Source organism: Lactuca serriola, chromosome 4 (assembly GCF_051521515.1).
Source record: "Lactuca serriola cultivar US96UC23 chromosome 4, Lser_US96UC23_V15, whole genome shotgun sequence".
Taxonomy (NCBI): Eukaryota; Viridiplantae; Streptophyta; class Magnoliopsida; order Asterales; family Asteraceae; genus Lactuca; species Lactuca serriola.
The window spans coordinates 184,665,979-184,690,301 of NC_136411.1; the positions used below are offsets into that span (position 1 = coordinate 184,665,979).

At 37.2% G+C, this 24,323-nt stretch overlaps 1 protein-coding gene across 1 annotated transcript; it reads left to right on the top strand.

The window, feature by feature from the left end:
* The first annotated feature begins 297 nt into the window (after positions 1-297).
* LOC145099058 (uncharacterized) lies at positions 298-2,342 on the top strand. The gene is made up of 5 exons (XM_079036644.1): positions 298-322; positions 414-935; positions 1,037-1,510; positions 1,907-2,001; positions 2,079-2,342. Exons 1-5 carry the CDS (start codon positions 298-300, stop codon positions 2,340-2,342), a joined length of 1,380 nt encoding a protein of 459 aa, XP_078892770.1.
* The last annotated feature ends 21,981 nt before the right edge of the window (positions 2,343-24,323 follow it).

Below are 24,323 nucleotides of genomic sequence, written 5' to 3' on the forward strand. Positions count from 1 at the left end.
AATTTGAATGAAGAAAATATTAATTTGAATGGACAAGTTAAATACATATATGAAAATATTGCTAGTTTGAATGAAGAAAATATTAATTTAAATGAACATGATACTAATGTAACGAAGAAAATACTAATGTAAATGAATTTATAGACAATTTTGACCCAAGAAATTGGGATACTCTTGATATTAAATCAAGAGATATTTTAATTGAAAAGGAGCCAATAAGAGAAATGAATCTTGTGTTTCCTAAAGATGAATTTTCTAGATATTTTTCTTATGCATTTTATACTAGAAAGTTAAATAATGGTTTGTCACGTGATCGGAAATGGTTGGTATACTATAAAAATTTAGATAAAGTTTTTGTTTTTGTTGTAAAATATTTAAATCTAGTAATCAAATTTTTTTTTTAACAAATGAAGGATATATTGATTGGAAACATCTTAGTGAGAGACTTAAAGAACATGAAAATAGTAATGAACATTTTGTTTGTATGAGTCATTGGTATGAAGCAAAACTAAGATTAGATAAAAACCTTACAAGTGATACTGAATTACAACAAGAAATAACAAAAGAAAAAGAACTTTGGAGACAAGTAGTGAGAAGAATAATTGCGGCTGTGAAATTCTTATATAAATATAATTTAGCTTTTCGAAGGTCCAATGAAAAACTTTTTCAAGATAACAATGGTAACTTTTTAGGAGTAATCCAAATGATGGTTGAATATGATAGTATAATGCAAGATCATATAAGAAGAATTGACAATAATGAAACTCATCATCATTATCTTGGCTATAAAATTCAAAATGAACTAATTTCTCTTTTAGGTGACACGGTTAGAAATTCTATCATTAAAATAGTTAAAGAGGCAAAATATTTTTCTATAATTCTTGATTGTACTCCCGATGTGAGTCATCAAGAGCAAATGACTTTGATTGTAAGATGTATGAATTTTTCTTCTAAAAAATACAAGTTGTTGAATATTTTTTAGAATTTTTAAAAGTAGATGATACTTCTGGTTTGTGACTTTTTAATGAATTGTTAGATGCATTGAAATTGTTAGATCTTAATGTGGATGATATAATGGGTCAAAGCTATGATAATGGGTCTAATATGAAAGGAAAACACCAAGGGGTTGAAAAAAGAATGCTTGAAATTAATCCTAGAGCTTTATATATGCCTTTTGCTTGCCATAGTCTTAACCTTATGGATAGTGATATGACACTTTCTTGTGAAAAAGCTGTTTCATTTTTTGGAATTGTGCAACGTCTTTATACATTATTTTCTAGTTCTAATAAAAGATGGAAAATATTGTTAGATAATGTTCCAACTTTAACCTTAAAATCATTATCTAATACTCGTTGGGAAAGTAGGATTAAAAGTATAAAAGCAATTAGATTTCAAGCTCCTCAAATAAAAGTTGATTTGCTAAAATTAAGTAAAACAAGTGATGACCCAAAGTCAAAAAGTGAAGCTAAAAGCTTACTTAAATCTTTTGGGAAATTTGATTTTTTAGTTGGTATGGTTATTTGGTATGAAGTTTTATTTGCAATTAATATTGTAAGTAAAAAGTTGCAATCTAAATCTATTTGTATTGATACTACTATTAACCAAATTGAAAATATTATGAAGTTTTTTGAAAAATATAGAAATGAAGGTTTTACATCAAGTATGAATATTGCTAAAACTATTGCACTTAATATGGGTGTATAACCTACATTTCTATCAAAACGTTGTATTGTTAGAAAAAAACAATCTGATAAAAGTGATCATGAAGAAGAAACACAATCGGTTGAAGAATATTTAAAAGTTATTTATTTTTTGCTTGTTGTGGATATGAAAATTGTTTCATTAAAAAATAGATTTCAACAATCAAAATACTTTGAAAGTATTTTTGGGTTTTTAAATGATTCAGAGAAATTAAAGTCATTAAGTGAAAGTGAACTTAAAGAAAGTTGTATAAAGTTTGCTACTACTTTTTCTAAAGAAATGTTTCTGATGTGGATTCAAGTGAACTTTTTTTATAATTGAAAATGTTGAAATTGACTTTACCTAATGATATAAATTCTGCTATTGAAATTTTGGAGTTTGTTAAAGCTGTTGATTGTTACCCAAATACTTTTATTGCATATAGCATTTTGTTAACCATTCCTGTCACTGTTGCATCTGCAGAGAGAAGTTTTTCAAAGTTAAAGTTATTGAAGAATTATCTAAGATCGTCGATGTCGCAAGAAAGGTTGAACGAATTAGCAATGTTATGTATAGAGGAAGACATGTTAGATAAAATTGATTTGGATAGTATTATAAATGATTTTGCATCAAGAAAAGCTAGGAGAAATATTTTCCTTTAAATTAGTTGTTTTTGTAATGTTGTGACCATATTTGTGTTTTTTAATATTAATAATGAATTTTTTAGCGTTTTATTTGGAACAAATTTTTTATTATATTTATGACTTTGGGGGCCCATTTTTTCTTCTCGCCCTGGGCCCACCATAGCTTTGGACCGGCCCTGTTGATAACCCGCATGCACAAGGATTTATTACACTGTCAGCTGTTTTACCAAGTATGATACTATAAATGGTTTTCCAAAACGTTTTTACTTGTTTAAATCTTTTCTCAAATTATCTCTCGTGCTGTATGTTTTATTTTGAAACCAGTTACAGTAGTATTTTAAACAAAGGTTTTCTCTACCTATATTGTTTTATCAAGATTACATTCAAAACTTGTTTATGAAAGGTTTTCAAAGGATTTCCAAAGGTCTTCAAGCTTATTTTACAAAAGGATAACAAGTCACAATTTTCTTAAGTGTAAAGGTTTTTCAAAGTTTTCGTTAAAGTTTTCTTCTATGCTTCTATACTTCTTCTTCGTTAAACGCTTCTGCTTCGTTAAACGCTTCTACTTCGTTAAATGCTTCTACGTCGTTAAATGCATGCCTGTACTTGTATAGTTATATAAATAATGTTTAAAGGACTTAGGAAGGCTAGTTCGCCCTATTTCCTTTTCCTCGTTGGGATGTAGTCTAGTGGGTATCGGATATCCGTCCGAAGGTCGTTTAAACATTAATTATATATCATGTATACATGTATAGACATAAAGGTTTACATCGGCCAGTTCATGTTCCTTGGGTAGCAAGGGCATCCTCCCACTCATCACTCGTAGATCAGGGACACTAGTAACTGTTATAGGAATAGTTAGGAAGCTCTATTCACTCTTTCTAGTACGAGAATTCCACAGGAGTCAGTTCACACGCGAGTCTATATCATTTCTCCAGCGCCTCTAATAGAATTCAGAAACTGAGATGCATCTTCAAGACACGGATCTCCCCGTTGTCGAATTGGTAACCAGAGTCTCCGGTAAGGAGAGCGGGCATTGTGTGTACAGATCTATACGGGACTGACACTCCCGCACCCTGACTGCTAGCTACAGTCCACGGCCTACCAAGCCAAGGGGTGACAAATTTCACATTTATTCCGACGCTTGCAGGGCGTCAAGTACTCTAGTGTCAATCAGTATGGTTACGAGTATCTCCATGTTTACCTTATAATTCATGGCCTTAAGGTAACGAGAATTAACACTGTATTCTGGAAACAACACTCTTAGAATTTGTCTTTGTTTTAGACCTTGCTAGCTGTATCTTTCGTTTGATACTGTCTGGGGTCTGTGTTTCTTTGTTTTAGACCTTGCTAGCTGTATCTTTCATTTGATATTGTCTGGGGTTTGTGTTTCTTTGTTTTAGACCTTGCTAGCCGTATCGTACATTTGATACCGTATGGGGTCTGAGTTTCTTTTGTTAGACTGAGCCAGGCGGATCATTCATTTGATACTCTCCTGGAGTCTATGATTTCTTTGCCTTAGTCAGCAGTATTTTCTGCTGAGGCATATGTTATTTTCCCCTAGTAATTTTACTAGTGATATTCTCCTACTTTCTTTATAGTCAAATACCGTATTTTGGTAATGATAGCATTTCCGGGAAAATTTCTCTTTAAAACATAACAATGTCGAGTCTTTGTAGAAGACTGCTTTTATTTAGAAAATATAGGATTTTCTGGAAAGGACTCTAATACACTGTAGACTCTAAACTACTACTTTTTATAAAGTTATTTTGGATAAAATGCTTGCTTACACAAATGACACTAAATACTTATGAACTCACCAGAATTTATAAAAATGCTGATACTCGCTTTCAAAATAACTTGTATTTTCAGGTCAGCAATAGACAAGTACATCCCAGGAGCTTTTGGTGAAGACAGTTTAGTACCAAGCTGCACCTATATTATTACTTGTATTACTTTGATGTTGCTATGAAATGTAACTTATGTAAAACTATTACTATTAATGCAATGGTTGTTGTACTTTGATTACTATACTGCATATGTTGTGATACTTGACATGACGTCATCCACCCCAGAACGTTTCTGTCGTTCCGGTTTTGGGGTGTGACAGCTTGGGAGGAAAGATTAACCTTTCCTTGAAAAGCCCTCCAAGAAACTCATACCTTTTGGGTATTATAGCAAAATACTTCCTTTTTTTGTTACCCACATAAAAAAATTGAAACTAACATTCTCCAACTACTTGTGCTGCAACTCTGTCGAACCTTGACATTGAAATCGAAAGTTAAACTACCCGTCACACTTTTGCCTTAAGAGTTGGTTCTCCCCCCAATTGGGTTTGACCCATCATCTGCTGCTACTCCTAACTGATCAAAGTCCAAGATGTCTTTGCTTATGTGAGTAGTAGCTCTTTATAACTTTGAAGAAACTCAAGATTGTCATATCTAATAACTTTTGATATTCCTATCATAGTACTGCGAATTGTGCCTACTGCAAGTGAACTTATCACATAGCACGACCAAAACATGATAATGTCATGACTAGCACAACGTTGTCTAGTATTAACACATAAGTATGATAAATTGTTACAAGATGATTTTATTGAATAATAGGATTTTACAAGCAATACCGATGATTGTTGGATTACACTATTGGAGACAACGATCATAATAACATTTTTGAAAGAATAATAGAAGCCTCAATGAGAGTTGGTTTATTATTATTTGATAGGAAGCAAGACAATTGTCTTCTCGGCCATAGTGCTCTTTACCAACGGGTGCATAACTTCAAGTGTCGGAGCAAAAACTATTCCTTCCTTTTCCTAGGAAACTGTAAGTGTTGGGGTCTGAGTTGCTCCTATTACTTACTGTATGCAATTTATCCTAATGTGATCAGGCTAATGACAACGATAGTATAACTCCACCTCTAGCATGCAAATTTGATGTTTATGCCCCTTTTTCCGCACTTATCGCACGAGCAGATACAACAGATTTTTCCTAGACTCCTCTAGGATTTTGCATCTTTACCGATGCTCTACCTTATGAATATATGCCATATCAAGCACATACTATATTTCTTATATCCTATTTTTAGGATTCCTTTTATTTTACCATGCTATCTGTCGAGGAATAACTTCTACCGATATTAACTAGTTATTGGACATATACAATTATATGCCACTAAAATCAAGCAGTCTGTCACTTATAAGATCCAACACTGCAACAGTTAGAATCAAACGAGAGCTAATAGCACCAACTCAAGCAATCTAAGACTATTTAATTATGGGAGCATGCAACGTAGTGTATATTTCAAATAACTAATTAATATCACTATAGGTTCTAAGTAGCAAATAACAAAAAAAATTCTAGGGTATAAGGCATCTTAAGTATTAGGAAATTCTAACCTGCAATTCATGAAAAGATCCATAGCCTACATTCTAGCATTCATTTCTAACAACGCATATATCATTAGGCATAACAACATGGATAATTTCTTAGGAATCATTTTCCTTTCAGAGCTTTGGTTGACTATACACATCACATTTTTTTTCTTAAAATAAAGTTCTTTTTCTTAAAAGATTTATTAAGATTTTTAGATCCTTAGTTTGGGTCTAGAATCACATGAGTGTTCATCCAATTCTCTAAAACTAGGTCTCTGATACCAACTTGTAACGTCCCGATTTTCAAATCAAATTTTTTTTATTTATCCAATATAGCCGAGTATAATTACATTATTCAGAAGCACGTTACGAATGCACGCGTTTACAGTTGAACCTTGTACTTTTCATGAAATAATAAAGAACCTGAAAAACCTTTATAATCAACAGGGTAAGAATGAAACTAAGTGAGTTACCCAAAATACCATATACTAATTTACATATACGATACCTACACATATTGACTCACGGCCTCTTTGTTGATCTAACACAATAAAACACATAATGGATTTTAACATAAAGATGTTATGCCCTTTGGCCTTCAACATAAAGATGGTCGCCCTTTTGCCTTCAGCATAAAGTTGGTCCGCTCCTTGTCCTTCAGTATAAAGCTAGTCCACCCTCAACTCCCCACATAATATCAATACATATCTAGCATACAAAAGGTTCCACACAATAGGCAACTAAGCTAGTCTAGTAATCCTACATGACCACTATATCCTAACATATAGAGGATACATACTAGAGTATACAATATAGTGAGAAAAACTCACATGGACAAATTTTCAAACGATTAACAACTATCTGGGAAATCTAACTGGGTGGGTAATGCGTTTATCAAGCATTAACCTACAATACTATAACTTATTAATATCTATGACAATCTAGTAGAAGTTAAATCCTTTATTAATTCCAAATATACTTTAATGGCTATTAAATAAGGATCAACCAAGCATGACAGTTGGGAGACAGTACCATTTCAACATATATCATTTCTTAAAGTCCAATAACTAAGCTAATGTGACCATTCTGGACACCTCTCCCGTAGGTAGACCAATTAGCATATATAACTTGAATTAATGACTAATCTCATACTTATAGGTTCAGAATAACGACTATAAATCTAATTATAAGTTATCCTAGAAGCCTAGTAAGCATAGCTTAACTTACAAAGATTTCTAGTGAAAAACAAGTCACGTGCAGGTTCTCAATACCGAGAACTTCTATCCGCCCGACTCTCTATCTTAGAGCTATGTTAAAACGAGATTCCTCAAAATCCTGAAAATTTCAGAGGAATTCAGACTCAAAGAACCAGAGAGAGATGTGAGGGTTGGTGTTAGGAATGAAGGAGAATACAACAACTATTTATAGGGTTTTAAGGGGGCGCTTCAGACACATTGTCTTGGGCACGCCGCATGTATGGTCGGTGGATGGCTTTTATGAAAATATGATACGTGTCAAATCCGCATGGTACCACATCGAACTTGTCGGCCGACTTCTAGAAGACGCTATGTGTCAACATGTAGCGATACCACATGTACGTGTCATGTCACCTGGTCGGTGGAGGAGTCCGGATCTTTTGCTGCCATGGGACGCACTCCGGTGCTGCCACGTCACACTCATCAGGTATTTTCACAAATCTTTGAACGACCATCACTTTAACATACGAGCTCTGTTCTCGACGTTCTTTATATCCCCAAAATCAACTCGACATGATCTACAACTTTCCTTTAGGTCTCAACAACTAATTCTTACTCTAACTAAAATTCATATTTATACCAGTTTAGAATGCTAAAGTCCGTGCGAAATTCATAACTCCTTCATACGAACTTTGTTCTCAACTATCTTTATGTCGACGGGTTTTTATGTATGAGATCTTCAACTCTCGTTTAGATTGTTTCGGCTAACAATCAACCAATTTGAATTTCGATTTTAGTGTCCACATTGATGTGTTGAAACTTCGAAAAATCATAACTTCCTCATATGAAGTCAGATTTGGACATTCTTTATTTGCACGCTCTCGCTTTAATGAATACTATGAATTTTGTTTAGATTACTTAGGCTAATAAGTGATCCATCTCCAATTCTTATTTTACAGCACGCTTTGCCATATAGGGTTGAATAGAAGACTTCGAAGAATCATAACTCCTTCATTAGAAGTCAGATTTAAGCGTTCCATATATCTAAGGAAATCGTATTCACGTCTACTACACGTTTATAATGATTAATTTTGCTAAAATCAATATATATCTACTACAAATTTTATAAACAAATAGTTTTTATATTGAATTCTACTATTAGTGTGAAAACGGGGAATTACATTTATGAGGTTATGCCTTAGAAACAACAAAACATACATTAAACCTCATTCCAATGAAGTAGGTTGCTAAGATACCCTCTAAAATGTGGAGTGGGAAACCTCCCTCTATTACACATTTGAAAGTCTGGGATTGCGAAGTTGACATCCGTTGCAAGACTAATGATAAACTAGAGCCAAGATAAGAGAAATGTCACTTTATGGGATATCCATAAATGTATTTTGGATACTTGTTCTACAAGGTTTCTAAGAACAAGATGTTCGTTGATGGGATATGCTTCTTCCTTGATAGGGAGCTAATGTCCAATGAATCTAGTGGGAGTCCAATAGATCTTGAAGAAATTCATGAGTCAAACAAAAAAGAACTTGTAGTTGAGACTAGCACTCAACCCGAGGTAGAACCACCCGTTAAGGAAATTAACATAACTCAAACTCCTTCTCTTCGTAGATCCAATGTAATTTGTCTTCCTCCTAAGTTCAATTGTTTTGATATTACCATAGAAAGAGATGTACTAATTGGTTATCGTACATTGGCTGGTATGTATGAGCCATCCAACTATAATGAAGTAATAACAGACCCAAATGATGCTCAATGAAAGAAGAGCATAAAGAGTGAGATTCAATCCATGTATGACAACAAAGTTTGGAATTTGGTTGAGCCTACACCTATCCTTAAAATCGTTGGATATAGGTGATCTTCAAGAAGAAGGCCGAGATTGATGGGAATGTGCACACATTCAAGGATAGGTTGGTTGCAAAGGGTTATACTCAAACTCAATAAATTAATCATGAGGAAACCGTCTCACTAGTAGCAAAGATCAAGTATATTATGATACTACTTGCCATAGCCACCTTTTATGAATATGAAGTGTGGCAAATGGATGTAAAAAGCACTCCCCTTAACAGAAAACTCACAAAGGATGCGTATATGGCACAACCAGAGGGTTTGATAGATCCTAAGTATTCGAATAAAGTGTGTAAGCTTGTGAGGTCCATCTATGGACTTAAACAAGCATCTTCCAACTGAAATCTTTGCTTTCATGAAAAGGTTAAAGAGTTTGGATTTTCTCGAAGTGAAGATGAGTCTCATGTGCATTCAAAGCTCGTAGGAGTATTGTATTCTTCCTGGTGTTGTATGCCGATGATATATTCTTTATAGGATGTAACGACCCAAATTTCCTAATAAAATTTTCTTTTTTAAATAACCAAAACCTTTTTATAAAATATGAAATCTCAGTGACAATTGTTTTCAAAATTCATAACATCAACATTTTATTTCAAATATCAGAGGGTCCTCATATAAAATATTGGAGAGTGCACGCCATGCCATCAAACATTGCCTTTGCCCTTAGGCTCAGAAGTACCTGAAACAATCAACAAACTGTAAGCTAATGCTTAGTGAGTTACCCAAAGCATACCCCACATAATCCACATAATCACATAAGTCATATCAATCCCATAAACAACATAATCCATGCAAATAAACCTATTATGATGCCCTGGAATCCCTCCAAGGTCTTACTCCGAGTTCCATGGGAACCCCTACATGGTCTTAGCCCAATGCCTTTAGAACCCCCGAGGTCTTGACTAGAGATGCCAAGGAAATCCTCCAAGGTCTTAAACCCTAGTGCCTCGGGACCCCCCCTAGGTCTTTACTTAGGATACCTTGGAAATCCTCCAAGGTCTTACACCTAAGTGCCTCGGGAACCCCCCGAGGTCTTTCATGCCAATATCACAAAACAACTAGCATACCACATAACATGTAACCAACTAGTATAACATATAGCACCACATCACTAGTGTATTTGTAACATCCAAAACTTCAGAAGTATATTTTAGGGGCTCATGTGTAAATTAAGGAGTCTACTCGGCGAGTAGGTATGCCTACTCGTCGAGTCAGAGCAGGTGTTGGCCACATGTTAAGTGACCAACTCGCCGAGTCAGCGGCTGGACTCGATGAGTTGGTGCTGGGAAGAGAAAACCCTAATTTTAGGGTTTACACCCTATTTAAAGGACCTCAAGTCCTTACCTCAGCCCCCTTATCACCCCTTGACGTCCAAAGCAGCCCTAACCGATCCACCCCCCCCCCCCCCCCCCATTTTGAGTGTGTGAAGGAGGGAAAGTGTGTTTTGAAGCAACTACAAGAAGAAGGCTTAGAGTTTAAGAAGGTCATAGAGAAGCTGGTGGATTCGATTTCTCTGCTCAGTGGCATCAGTTTGAAGGTAACAAGTCGTTACCTTGACCTTGTTACATCTAGATCTATTCATGGATGAGATTTGGGGCCACTTTGCATGTTTAGAATCCATTTCGAGTTTTGGGTCTAGATCCGAGGTTGCAACTTCAGATCTAGACTTGTCTTGGTCCATGAAATCATAAAGTATCATCCCTTTAGCTTGTTTGTGAGCATTCTTGTCATGAACCTTCTCCCTAGCTTGTATTGAGCCAAATCACCTTGCATACACGTAAAGTTTACACCTTTATGTGAGAAGCATGCCCTAGAAGATTGGATCTACAATTTGGAATAATTGGTTAGCTAAGAATCGCTGGATTATGGATTAGGGCGAAGAAACTCGGTGATTTGGGCAGCCCGACTCGGCGAGTCACATTAGGGTTACGAGTCTTGAGTTGCAATTCAACTCGGCGAGTCTGGGAGATGACTCGGCGAGTCTTCTGGGATTTCCCCGACTTTTGGACACATTTTAACTCGACAAGTTTCCTGGAGACTCGGTGAGTCAACGAGGGTTTCATGACTCTGTGAGTTTTGGAAGAACTCGACGAGTCAGTATAGTGCACTTGACGAGTAAGGTCAACATGGGCTGTTGACTTTGACTTTGACCAAGGGTTGACCGTTTTGACTTTTGAGGATAATTGGTAAGCGGGTATTTATGATTGGATCACTGATGGTTATAGGTGTTGGAGTTTAGGGCAGTGTTTCCGGAGCGTGATTTCATGGTTTAGTCCGGAAGTGCAAGGTGAGTTATCCTCACTATATCGACAGGGTCTAAGGCACCAAGGTCGGCCCTTTATGGATTGTATTTGGGTTATTGCATGTTATGCTTACTGATTTATATCATGGTAGTTAGGATGGTGATATGCTATGCTTTAGTGACCGGTTAGGTCGATATCCTGGTTATAGGATTGTTGATATGCTTTATGATCTGTTAGATCGGTTTGACTGTTATATGTATACATGCTAGTGTTATATGATATCTATGTGCACATGATTGTCATGGTTTTAGGATGATGCTATGTTAGTGACTGGTTACGTCGGTATCCTGGTTAGGATGCTATGCTATATGATATGCTAGATCGGTTTGTTCGTCTATGGACTGTTATGTGATTATCTGTTATATGTGCACATGGTTGTTTGTTTGGGGGTTGGGTTGAGGCGGGTCCGGGTTCGTGTTGTAGGCCAACATACCCAAGGCGGACCGGATAGACTGCGAGCCTAGGAGGGCACCTAATCAGGTCGAAGGCACAGCGAGCGGTCCAGATACGCTGAAGGCCCCAAGAGGGCGGTCCAGTCATATTGTAGACTCAGAGACCAAGTGGACTGAATGCCCCGTGCGGGTGGACCAGTCACATTGTAGACTCAAGATGCATCGTTGTTCTGTATATGTTGATATGATATGATTGTGGTTATATGAGGTTGGTATTGTGGGGGTAACTCACTAAGCTTTCAGGCTTACAATTTCAGTTTATTGTTTCAGGTTCAGCAGAAGGCCGCGGGTAGTCAAAGGCGTGACCGTACACTTCCTCGATTGACGATTTTTATTTCTGGGAACTCTGATGTGTAAACTATTTTGAAAACAAATTGTAATAATTGAATGGTTTCAAATGATTTAAAAAGTTTTAAATTGGCTTGAATTTTATGCGTGTTACAAGTTGGTATAAGAGCCTTGGTTTGAGTGAATTGGAGGAACATTCGTGTGAATCCAGTCTCAAATCAAGGAAAGATTTTCAAAATGATTTAAAAAAAATGGTTTTCAAAATAAGTAAAAGAGGATGCGAAGTGTACAATCTGTCAGAGCCAGTAAGTAGACCCCAAAATACGATACGGTTATTTGATTACGTAATATGTTAGAACATCATGCTAGTACTAGGCTAGGGATCTTCAGGAATTGCGTGATTGAATTGCATGATTACATGATGCCTGTTAGCCTAAGGTTTTCCTTATATGAGATTGACATCGTTATTGTAGTTACTTGTGTATGCATCACAACTGTATATAATTAAGATCTTATAGCCTGAGAATGTTTGATCTGGCCTTATGTTCTGTTCTTATTGATTAGGGATTAGGGTAGGATTGGATATTCAAAAGTCTATAGGGTCCATTGTTATGTATGGCTAGCATACACTAGTGCTGCAGGGGTTGGTGGAAGTTTCATGGATGGGTGGGTAGTGAGAGGCCGGGAGGCCAGTTATGAGATATTTAGCATTTCTCTATGAGTGAGGACTTATCGCTCGATATGTATATGTGTATTGTAGGGTGTTGTGGCGATACGTGAGACAAATATGGGTAGGTGTGGAAGGTAGTATGGGCTCGTACTACTGAAAGCACAGGACCTATACGCGTATCAAGGAAATCACAACCCCTAGGGTTTTGGTTGGGAGTCTATTCCCTGTTATGGTATGGATTATTCGATATGTCTTGAGCCCGAATCCAGGTTAGGATCGGGAGCGGGTAGCCAATATAGGCTAGCATCTTTAGGGGATCGTGTTAGTGAGATCATCCGGGAGTAGGTGATCAAGATTGTCCGAGAGCAGTTTCCGGAGATGTCGGGTCTATTAAGACCGCCATGGTTGAGTATTTCGACGAGCGCTATGTAGCCATTGCCGAGACGGTTGCCGCGGCAGTTTTAACAACTGTAATGACGACAGGGAGAGGAGTTGGTCGAGCTTTCCAGTACCGGAACTTGTTATTGGTGCATATTCTAATGAGCAGAGGGCTACAATTATTTGGGATCAGGAAGATGAACTGTACTCGTTATATTTCCGCGGGTTGAACGGGAGAGGCTAGCATGTGGATTTCTAGTTTTGAGGCTCGATGGTTTTGCTCGAAGCCGGAATGTGAGTCTCAGGGACACCAGAAATGAGTGATGGTTATGTTTAGCTAGGGGTTTTGCAGCTGGAAGTGGAATGGTTAATTGATGGATTGGATTGTCATTTTGTAGGGAAAGGATTATGCCCTCTCAGTTTTTTTGAGCTCGAAGGAGTGAGCAGGATTGTGACCCAGGGCCAGGTTGTCTTCCAGCTTGGGGTTAGTTGGTTGCAGAGGTTGGCAACATTATTTCAGCGCCGATGAGCGTAGGTGGGTCAACATGGCATAAGTAAGTGTGGAGTCCAGTTTTCTTTAGATCTGTTGCATCAGACGGTAAGGATTGATTGTACGATCTATTATACTTTTGGGATTGTAAATTATGTCTTGGGAGTAGTTGTAGCCCGATTTAGGGCAAAGGTTGTTTCAGCTGTGGACGTTTGAGCTGGTAAGTGAGTCAGGGTGCGAACCCTGAAAAGAATGATTCTAGAGCCCGAGAGCGGGAAGTTTATTGAAACACCTTTGGAAAAAGGGGTATTATGTGGGAAGTTTGCGGACAGAGTTTCACAGCATTGTAAGGATTCAGTGGTCTTAGCAACCGTTCGTGATTGACGGACGAAAACGCCAATGGAAGTGGTTCGTTGCCGAGGTATTAGTTGGAGCATTTATATTTTGGTCTTCAGGACATGAGTGTGGGGTCATTCAAGCATTAGTGGCTGCCGGTTTCTTTGGGATTCAGGAAGTGTCATCTGGTTCTTAGAAGTGTGTGATCAATTGGGTCTATTTAGTAATGGAGCACTAGTAGGAAAGAGTTGGTTGTCATCGGATCGATCGTTGGGAAGTGAGAAGGATTGAGAATCCTCCAATTTTCATGTATTATGAAGGCTTAGTCAAATCTAAGTGGGGGAGTGTTAACCTGAGATGCGGAAGTGGGAGAGGTTTTGAAACAGAGATAAGTTTCATAACCCGACATGGAGAATGGAGGCCCTAGTGCTTGCTTCGTTTGAGGGTTGTGTTGATTGGGGGTCCGATAAAACTCCCCCAACATAAGAAACACGTCTTCTGGGTGATTGTTAGAAGAAGTTTGGGAACCAGGTTGGAGTTCTAGTCAAGAATCGAGCTCAGTTCGAGTATTTGGTCGAGGGCATGCTCGACTTTGAGGGTTTTTGGATTGAATGTTTGAGGGTTTTGTTAGCTGCTAGGGCTCAGCAGTGCATTCAGTGCGGGAGTGTTGGTTATTTAGCATATGTGGTAGAGACGCGGGTCAGGGAACAGACCACAAATTTTTGAGAGGGTGGACGATCGAAATGAGGCCTAAGTTTAGTCTGGGGATATGGTCCACAAAGTAGATCAGGAGTTTAAAGCCTGAAGTGGGTGAGAACAGGATGCATGGGAGAGAGCATCAGGAAGGGGGTCCAGGGAGATGCTCAACGGTTTAGAGAGGTCCAGATAGACTGAAGGCCAGTGGGGCATACAAGTCAGACCGAAGGCTCGGAGAATGGTCCAGACAGGCTGAAGGCCTAGAGAGGCGGTCCAGACATGCTGAAGGTTCTGAGAGTGGTCCAGATAGACTGAAGGCCTAGTATGGTGGTCCAGTCATGTTGAAGACTCTGTATATGTTTGTAGATCTATGTTCGGGTATTGAGTAGGCTGCTATGCTTTATCAATCAGTAGGTCTGTCCCGAAGTATTGAACATGCTGCTGGAGTAGGCTGAGGACTCCGGTGTATTATGGTTGATCAGAAATGTTATTAGTGGTCGGACGGAGTTCAAAGGATCTTGGTGATCTCATCAGTTCAGAGTGTCTCAAAGGTTTCATCTTCTTGGATCGGGTAATACTCCAATTAAGGACTGAGTGTGGATCCGAATGCGTATTCGTCAGTTTTGGGCAGGTATGGGATTAGAATACCCTGTCATTCAGGTTTTGGGAACCGGGTTAGAAATTTTCGTAGTCATTTATGGAATTTGGACAGGGTTGAGGCGGTCCTGCTCTATGCGGTAGGCCAAGATACCCGGTGTGGCCCGACTGGAAGTCGTAGGCATGGAGGCTCAAAGGGAGCGGTAGGGTTGAGGCGGTAGGCCAACAAACCCTGAAAATTTCAGCTCGATAGTTGAATTGATTAGACATGATTGGTATTCCAACCAGAAGAGGTGGTAGGGGATAGATATGAGTGGGATACTGGTTGGCCGGTAGTGGGAGGCATGTAGGCAGACAAGTTGGGACCAAGGAGGTTTCGACTTCACTTAAGAAATGTCATACGGTAGCAGGAAGAGTTGAAGTGGGTTTATGACTCGGGATTCATGTGTGGTAGTATTTTCTATATAGTTATGTTGTATGTTGATGAGAGGAGCGTCGATTAGGCCCTTCGAGTGGCGGAGGAAAGTGGATATCTGCAAGGTCGGAGTGTTGGGCAACTGAAGTGATGACAGTAGTGTCGATCGGTCATCGGGAGCATTCCAGTCATGAGTTGAGGGTCGGGTAGGGCATATTAGGCTCATGATGTGGGCTCAAAGGCAATCTAGACCTATGCTGAGGACTATGTAAGGGTATTCCAGTCATAGGCTGTGGGCATAGAGATTGTGTTGGTTATGTTTGTTATAGGAGCGCGTTCGGGTTGGATGTATTGTTGAAGATTCAAGGGAGTTGCACTTGGTTGTGATGAATCTGAGGATGGTGGATGAGATGCAAGGATAGATCCTTGGATCTCCGATTGTGAACATACTCAAGTTATGTTCATGGAGGTATTCCAACCCGGGGGTTGATTGGGCCAAACATGTGAGGGATACGAGGATATTCCCTCCTGGGGTTGATTGGAGCCGTCGTAGGCTTGCCTGGCATTCCAGCCCAAGGCTGTTTGGGCCATGCATGAGTGTTCGTATTTATTAGTGGATTGATTATGTATGATATTCTGAGAGTTGAAGGATGCATCATCATGTCAGCGCGGAAAGGGACTAGATTCAGGAAGGGGACAGGATGAGTTTCCAATATTGCATCATCATGTTTGTGAGCATTCTTGTCGTGAACCTTCTCCGTATCTTGTATTGAGCCAAATCACCTTGCATACACGTAAAGTTTGCACCTTTATGTGAGAAGCATGCCCAAGAAGGTTGGATCTACAATTTGGAACAATTGGTTAGCTAAGAATTGTTGGATTATGGATTAGGGCGAAGAAACTCAACGAGTCGGGCCGCCCGACTCGGCGAGTCACATGAGGGTTACGAGTCTTGAGTTACGACTCAACTCGGCGAGTCTTCTGGGGTTTCCCCAACTTTTGGACACGTTTGAACTCGACAAGTTGCCTGGAAACTCAATGAGTCAACGAGGGTTTCATGACTCTGTGAGTTTTGGAAGAACTCAACGAGTCAGTATGGTGCACTCGACGAGTTAGGTCAACATGGGCTGTTGACTTTGACTTTAACCAAGGGTTAACCGTTTTGAATTTTGAGGATAATTGGTAAGCGGGTATTTATGATTGGATCACTGATGGTTATAGGTGTTGGAGTTTGGGGCAGTGTTTCGGGAGCATGATTTCGTGGTTCAGTCCGACACTTGAAAGTGAGTTATCCTCACTATATCGACACGGTTAAAGGCACCAAGGCCGACCCTTTATGCATTGTATTTGGATTATTGCATGTTATGCTTACTGATTTACATCCTGGTAGTTAGGATGGTGATATGTTATGCTTTAGTGACCTGGTTGGGTCGATATCCTGGTTATAGGATTGTTGATATGCTTTATGATCTGTTAGATCGGTTTGACTGTTATATGTATACACACTAGTGTTATATGATATCTATGTACACATGATTGTCATCGTTTTAGGATGATGCTATGTTAGTGACCGGTTAGGTCAGTATCCTGGTTAGGATGTTGCTATGCTATATGCTCTGCTAGATCGGTTTGTTCATCTATGGACTATTATGTGATTATCTGTTATATGTGCACATGGTTGTTTGTTTGGGGGTTGGGTTTAGGTGGGTCCTGATTCGTGCTGTAGGCCAACATAACCAGGGCGGACCGGATAGACTACGGGCCCAGGAGGGCACCTAGTCAGGCCGAAGGCCCGACGAGCGGTCCGGATAGGCTGAAGGCCCCGAGAGGGCGGTCCAATAATATTGTAGACTCAGAGAGTGGACCAAGTGGATTCAAGGCCCAGTACGGGCGGATCAGTCACACTGTAGACTCGAGATGCATCGATGTTCTGTATATGTTGATATGATATGATTATGGGTATATGATGTTAGTATTTTGAGGGTAACTCACTAAGCTTTCGGGCTTACAGTTCCAGTTTATTGTTTCAGGTTCAACGGATGGCCGCGGGTTGGCGAAGGCGTGACCGTACACTTCCTCGATTGACAATTATGATTTCTAGGAACTCTGATGTATAAATTATTTTGAAAACAAATTGTAATAATTGAATGATTTCAAATGATTTAAAAAGTTTTAAATTGGCTCGAATTTTATGGGTGTTATAATATCACATATCACAAAATGGGTCAGCTTTGGTGCCTTCGACCCATTGGTATGTGAGGAGACTCACCTATATTTGCTAAATTTGAAAGCTACTCTCCTAACAATCTGCGACCACCCGTGTTGAACAATAATACGATTAACCCAAGGTTAGGGTTGAATATAATCCAATTAAAGAACCCAAGCCCCAACCCCTTTCACAATGGTCCAAAAGTCTCTCTTTGCTAATGGGCCCAAAGTCCATGTCCAAAATCATTAATGGGACTAATGGCCCAATAAACCCCAACCATAGCAACCATGGCTTAAAATAGATAAATTGGCCCATTAACTCCAAACATGACCAGGACCAATGACTGATTAAGGCCCAAAGGGCTTACAATCCCAAAGCGAGTCCAAGCCCATCTGAGTGCATACAACTTGCATACCACCCTTGTACGCACAACGTACTGAGTCAGTCAGTTGTACGCAATAGGTACACTAAATTATGCCCAATGTACAAACATATTAATCACCTACTTCCATTAAGTTCTTAATACTTGATGTTCTAATGTCCAATATCATATATGAGTTCATTAAGACGTACTAGGGCATAAAGTTGGAAACTTTATGACCTTGCATGCTATATGGGACTTCAAAACCTCATTCTTCACATTAGGACTTCATATAAAGCTTCAAACTCATGCATAGAGTCTAGATACCCTTCAAGCTAGCACCTTTATGCATATAGCATGCTCACAAATCTCAGATCTAACCATTTTAGTCTCTGGAGTTGCTCAACTCTCAAGACAAAGTCCAAAAACCAACTAAAGGGACAATATGGAAAACCCTAGCTAGATCTAATGAATAATATGGCAAGATCAAGACTTTATATCTCCAGAAGCTCTTCAAGGTGATCTAGATGCAAATTTTTGGAACACAATGCCACTCCTCATCTTTCTCACTAACTTCTTCTTCTCAAATAAGCTCCAAAATGGCCACCAACACACTTGTATGCTCCACAATCACACTCTGAAAGGAAAACTGAGGTAATGGGATGAAATGAGGCTCAAGAGGTGGATTAGGGTTTAGTCCCAATGACTTAAGGATGCTTAAATGGGTGTCAAGTCCGAAAATTAGGGTTTTGGTCCTCTGTCGTGTATGCCCCGCGTACGCAATACTCCTCCGCGATCCTTCCTCCACAGTACACTAAGCGTACCCTTAGGTACGCCTAATGTATAAAAGGGACCATTTTTGCCAATTAAATTATTTAAAAGGGTTAAAAAGCTTTACATAATTTGGAGTGTTACATAGGAAACAATATCCCAACATTTCATAGTGTAAAGAGTTGGTTTGGGAAATGTATCGCTACGAAGGACCTAGGAGATGCAAATAGTATTTTAGGTATAAGGATCTATATGGATAGATCAAGATGTCTAATAGGACTTAGATAAAGTAGTTACCTAGATAAGATCTTGAAGATGTCCAAGATGAAAGATTCCAAGAAAGGGTTTCTACCTATGCAACGTGGCATAAAACTAAGTATAGAATAATGTCCTAGTACTGGTGATGAACTGCTGGACAAAACGATTCGAGTCCCATAAACATCTTCTATAACATCGATCATGTATAACATGATATGTACTAGACCTGATATCTCATATGCTTTGAGTATTGTGACTTGATATTAGGACAACCCTGGTGATAGTCATTGGACAACCGTAAATAATATCCTTAAGTATTTGAGGAGAAAAAAATGATATGTTCTTGGTATATGGAGGTGCAGAAGAGTTATGAGTAACAAGCTATATATATATATATATATATATATATATATATATATATATATATATATGTGTGTATGTGTGTGTGTGTGTGTGTGTGCAAGTTTCCAGAATGATAGATATGACTCATGTTTACAGTCAGGATATGTGTTCAATATCAATGGAGGAGTGCTAACTTGGAAAAGCTCCAAGAAGAAGACAGTGACAAACTCTATGTGCGAGTCTGAGTATATACCATCTAGTGAAGCTGCAAAAGAGGCTTCATAGTTGCAAAATTTCATCGGTGATTTTGGTGTCGTTCCGAGCATCAAGGATCCCATGGTAATCTTTTGTGATAATGAGGGTGCAACCACATTGATGAAAGAACCTAAGGACCATGGGAAGTCGAGACATATAATGAGGAAATACCATTAGGTTTGAAAGTAAGTTGAGGATGAATACATCATCATGAATAAAGTGTCATTAGAGGAGAATTTAATTGATCCTTTCACCAAGCCATTATCAAGACCCAAGCATGATAATCATAGTAAGTCTATTAAAATGAGATTTTCTAGTGATATGGTGTAATAGTTTAGTTGTTAGTTTGATTATATTTTGAAACATATAATAGTATGAATTGTAACCAACTTGGTATTTATTTTGGGGAGACTTAATAAAAAGCTAGCGTTGCTGTAATTTTTGTGTTCGTTTACTGATGTGTTTCACTTTCGGATCTTTAGAACCCTTTTTACGAGAATTAATTTATTTAAACCTCCATAGTCAATCATACTCATGGAAGTAAGTAGTGATTTAAGACTATCATGAGTGTTAGTGGATTATCCATATAGATTGGACATAACATATAGATTGCACTAGCAATCATGAGTACTTAGTAGAATTTTAAGTATTAGAACAACCCATACTTAGAGATTACTTTATGGATTAAGTCACAAGTAATTCTAAAATGATAATATATTTTATTCTTTAAACCGAGATGCATGTGGGGTTTTACTTTACAAATCTATTGTACATTGGTCTGCTCCAACACTATTTATAACTGACAGTAATACAGGGTATGTCCATATATGATATGGTGAGTAGAAAAACAACTCTGTAGTAAAAGTTTATTTGTTCCTTATGCTTTAATAGAAGAAGTGATATCTATAGGTCCCTCAATGATTTGGTGATGACATCTAATGTGCATGGTCGGTTCCTGACTGAAATTGATATCAATGCTGAATTTAGTAGTCAGATGCAATCGTCACAAATCTTTATCGGGAAACATAATCTTGAAAACTAAGATTGACCTTTTCAATGTATTAGGTTTATATATATATATATATATATATATATATATATATATATAGAGAGAGAGAGAGAGAGAGAGAGAAAGAGAGAGAGAGAGAGAGAGAACAAAGAAATAACTGATCACTTATCTAAGGACTAAATCTTGATTAGATCAAATTTTGGAAATTGCATTGGATATACACTCTCTGTTGATTATTAGGGAAGTACTGGACCACATACAGTTAATGACTTGTCCAAATAAGAGACTAATGGACTGAGTGTACAAGGTCATTAACTAATTGGTAATATGTCTAATAATAGTAAGGTCCTTTTGGGTTTCCCTCATAACCCAATTAATAAATAATGAATTAGGAGAAAATAATTTGTCAAATTATTATGAATTAATAAATTTATTGAAAATTATTTTAGAATTAATTAAATAGTTTTCAATTAGTTAAATGGTTTGAATATTGATTAATTCATTAGTAATTAATCGTAATATTCCGGATCCTTCCAGAATAGAGAAAAGGATCGATTTTATCTAGAGATAAAAAGATATGGACTAATTCAAATAAGGATAAAGATTATCCTTGGAAATTTGAATTAAACTTGAGACTATAAATAGACTACTAGGGGTCAAATCATAATAATCCTTTTTGCTTTCCAAAACCTTCCACATCACCCTCTCTCTCATATAGACAAAATCTATAACCCTCCTAGGTTTATTGTAGTTTTCAATTATACCATATCTCCTAAAGATTCTTGTGCTAGTTGGTGTTTTGGTTGTGACTCCACTAGAGGGATCCTGGTTTGGGTCCTTGTCATTTTTTACAATTATGGTTGTCACATGATCTCAATTGAGAAATCAAGTAGAACCAAAGGTTAGTAATATCTTATTTTAAACTAGATTGCTATTATATACTTAGGACGCATGTACACATATGCTTTATTAGTTTTATTCTGATGCACAAAACTAGTATGTATAGACTCTACAAATTCACAAAAAAGATGGAAAGGATGAAAATGGAGCATATTTAAATAAAATGGACAGTAGGATTGGATCGGGTAAAGAAATCAATGGATGTTAGGAAATGGATATTTTAGTTAAAAGTTTTCTTTTTTCTGACACACCAGACACATTAAAAGTTTGCATGCTTTCCAAAGAACGATTAGCTAAATTTTTTTTGACACACCAGACACATTATCTATAGGATAATTATCAAATCTTCTAATTTTATATATTAAAATGGTACTAAGTGAGTAATAATTATTTTTTCGGAATAAAAATGATTAGAGTTAAATTCAATATTTCATATCTTATGGAAAACATTCCTTTGATAGATCAATAAGCATTAAAATTAATTTCAGTTATATAATTCAGTTTATTCCTAACTTGGGCAAGCAATCAACATAAACAATGATGTCACTGCCGACACGAACAAAAGAAATGTATGTAGATAAGCTTGATTGTTGATGGAGGTTTTATACTTGTAGATAAAGTACAGATAAGGATTGTTGATATGGAAAAGAGAAATCAAAAGAAATATTGATGACTATTGGTTGAATAAAGTCAATAAGTAATGATCAATACTGCTTGGCATAGTCTAGAGTACTGCAGAATGACAAAGGTCAACAAGCATTGTTCTAGATTGCTGAAGCAGACTCTACTTAAGAAGATCAAGTTCTGGATTCATCATTCTCGTCATATTTTTTATATCAATTATAATCATTTTCATCTAGATCTTTTATGAAAATATCTGCTATTTATTTAGTAGCTGGGACAAAAATAAGTTTGAATCCAGAACATTATATTAAAAAAATGATACATGATGTTTATATGTTTCATCCTTGAGTGTTTAATTAGATTATGAGATTTAGCAATAGCACTTGATAAGTTAATAGATTGGTACTTGAATCATTCAATAGCCATTCTAACAACTATGAAGTCATCCGTAGATCTTGTGGGCAACAACTGGTTGTGACTATGTATTCTGATTCAAAAGGGGATAGATAAACATATATGTGTTTCTTTGAGGACCAACTAACAACTCTTCCATTCAAAAGTTGGCAACCTCCCAAAGTAATTTGTTGTAAAGTTTACATCCACCATGATAGACATCTATAAAAATCTCAAAACCAAACACATTGTCAGTTGGGTACCAAATAATTAAGGTGTAAGACCTTAAAATTTCAAACCACATGTTTTTAGGTGTATTTGGTAATGATGTGTTGAAAAGTGATCTGACATGTTGGAAAATTGCAGGTTTTAGTAATGTGTTTATATACCCTTGTTCTTATTCAATGGCCATTAAAATTCTAGAGCGTTTTAGTAAAGGATTGTTATAATAAATTTGTAGTACACTTCGAGATGGTCGTGTCGATACAAAGTTTGTGAAAATTTGAGTTTGCTTGAAGAAGTCACAATCATGTAAGCAATTCGAGAACCCTAAATGATAGGAAAATTAGTCTATTGATATTTTATAAAGGTTACACGATCATGGAGAGATAAACATGATCATGTTTCTAATCATGTTTCATGTTCGAAGTGTTTAAAAGTAATGTCCTAAAGTAGATTGTAATTTTGAGTCAAACCCCCTAAAATATGATCGTGTTTTTGAAAAACACGATCATGGGGTGATTGTGTTTTGCAATTGGTCAACCTAAAACAAGGTATAAACTCTTTTAAATGCCTCATTTATGCTGGAAATCAATTTTATATCGGTTTGGGTGGTTCTTGGTGTGACAACCGACTATTTTAGGTCAACAAAATTCAAGCAAGTCAACAAAAGTCAAAAAGTGAAAACAAAATACTTTACAGCTTACTTTTAGGGTTCTCGGTTTGGGGAACCAAGAACCTTGAGATTTCGGTTGCCAAGAACCGAAATCATCCCTTGACCGAAAACCTACTAGACCGAAATCTAGTAAAATTTGGTATATCTCACAAATATTTGCATGTTTCATCTCTATGTTAAATATAAACCACTATTTGCATGAAATATGGTTATCACTAGTTTTTAGACAAATATTTGTGAAATATTAGTTTTGAAATGCAAAACTAACAAAAGCAAAAAATAAACTATGTTATATAATCATAAGAAAAATATGATTACAAAACTACAAGGATTTTGAGACTTTTACCAACATATAGTTTTTCTAACAAAAAGGGTTACATTCTAGTTATTTCACCATTTTGTGGGAAACAATCCAAAAATATGATGTTTTAACCATACATTTTGAAACTAGACAAGATAATTACTATGTATCTATATAGATGATTGTATAAATTGTCTCAACAAACAAACATAATAAACTATATTTGGTATAGTTTGGGAGTCACAAACACTACACTATCATTACGGAAGAAACATATAATTATTTAAAGGTATAATTATTTTTGCACTATGTAACCACTATGGAAGAGTAATGCATTCATTTACAAGAAAAATGGATTTTCAGTTCACGTAAACCGGTTGATACAATTTTGTGAGACATTTGGCTTCACCGTACCTACTAGAGTACACACTAAGTCTTGAATTATAACCAGAGTCTATTGTAAGGAGAGTGTGACACTTGTGTATAGATCTATACGTGATTGACAACCCCACACCTAAACTGTTAGCTACAGTTAGACCGGCAGGTCTGGGGTGACATATGTCTAACATTCCGACGCTTGAAAAAAGTCGTAGCAGGCCAACTAGTCATTAGCATGTTTAT

What these genes read in the sequence shown, in the direction of transcription:
- LOC145099058 (XM_079036644.1), top strand. Translation starts at nt 298, where the DNA reads ATGGTTTGTCACGTGATCGGAAATG. An exon ending in GAAATTTGATTTTTTAGTTG is followed by an intron (nt 1,511 to 1,906) that starts GTATGGTTATTT and finishes TAAATGATTCAG; the next exon opens with AGAAATTAAAGTCATTAAGT. An exon ending in TGTTTCTGATGTGGATTCAA is followed by an intron (nt 2,002 to 2,078) that starts GTGAACTTTTTT and finishes GAAATTTTGGAG; the next exon opens with TTTGTTAAAGCTGTTGATTG.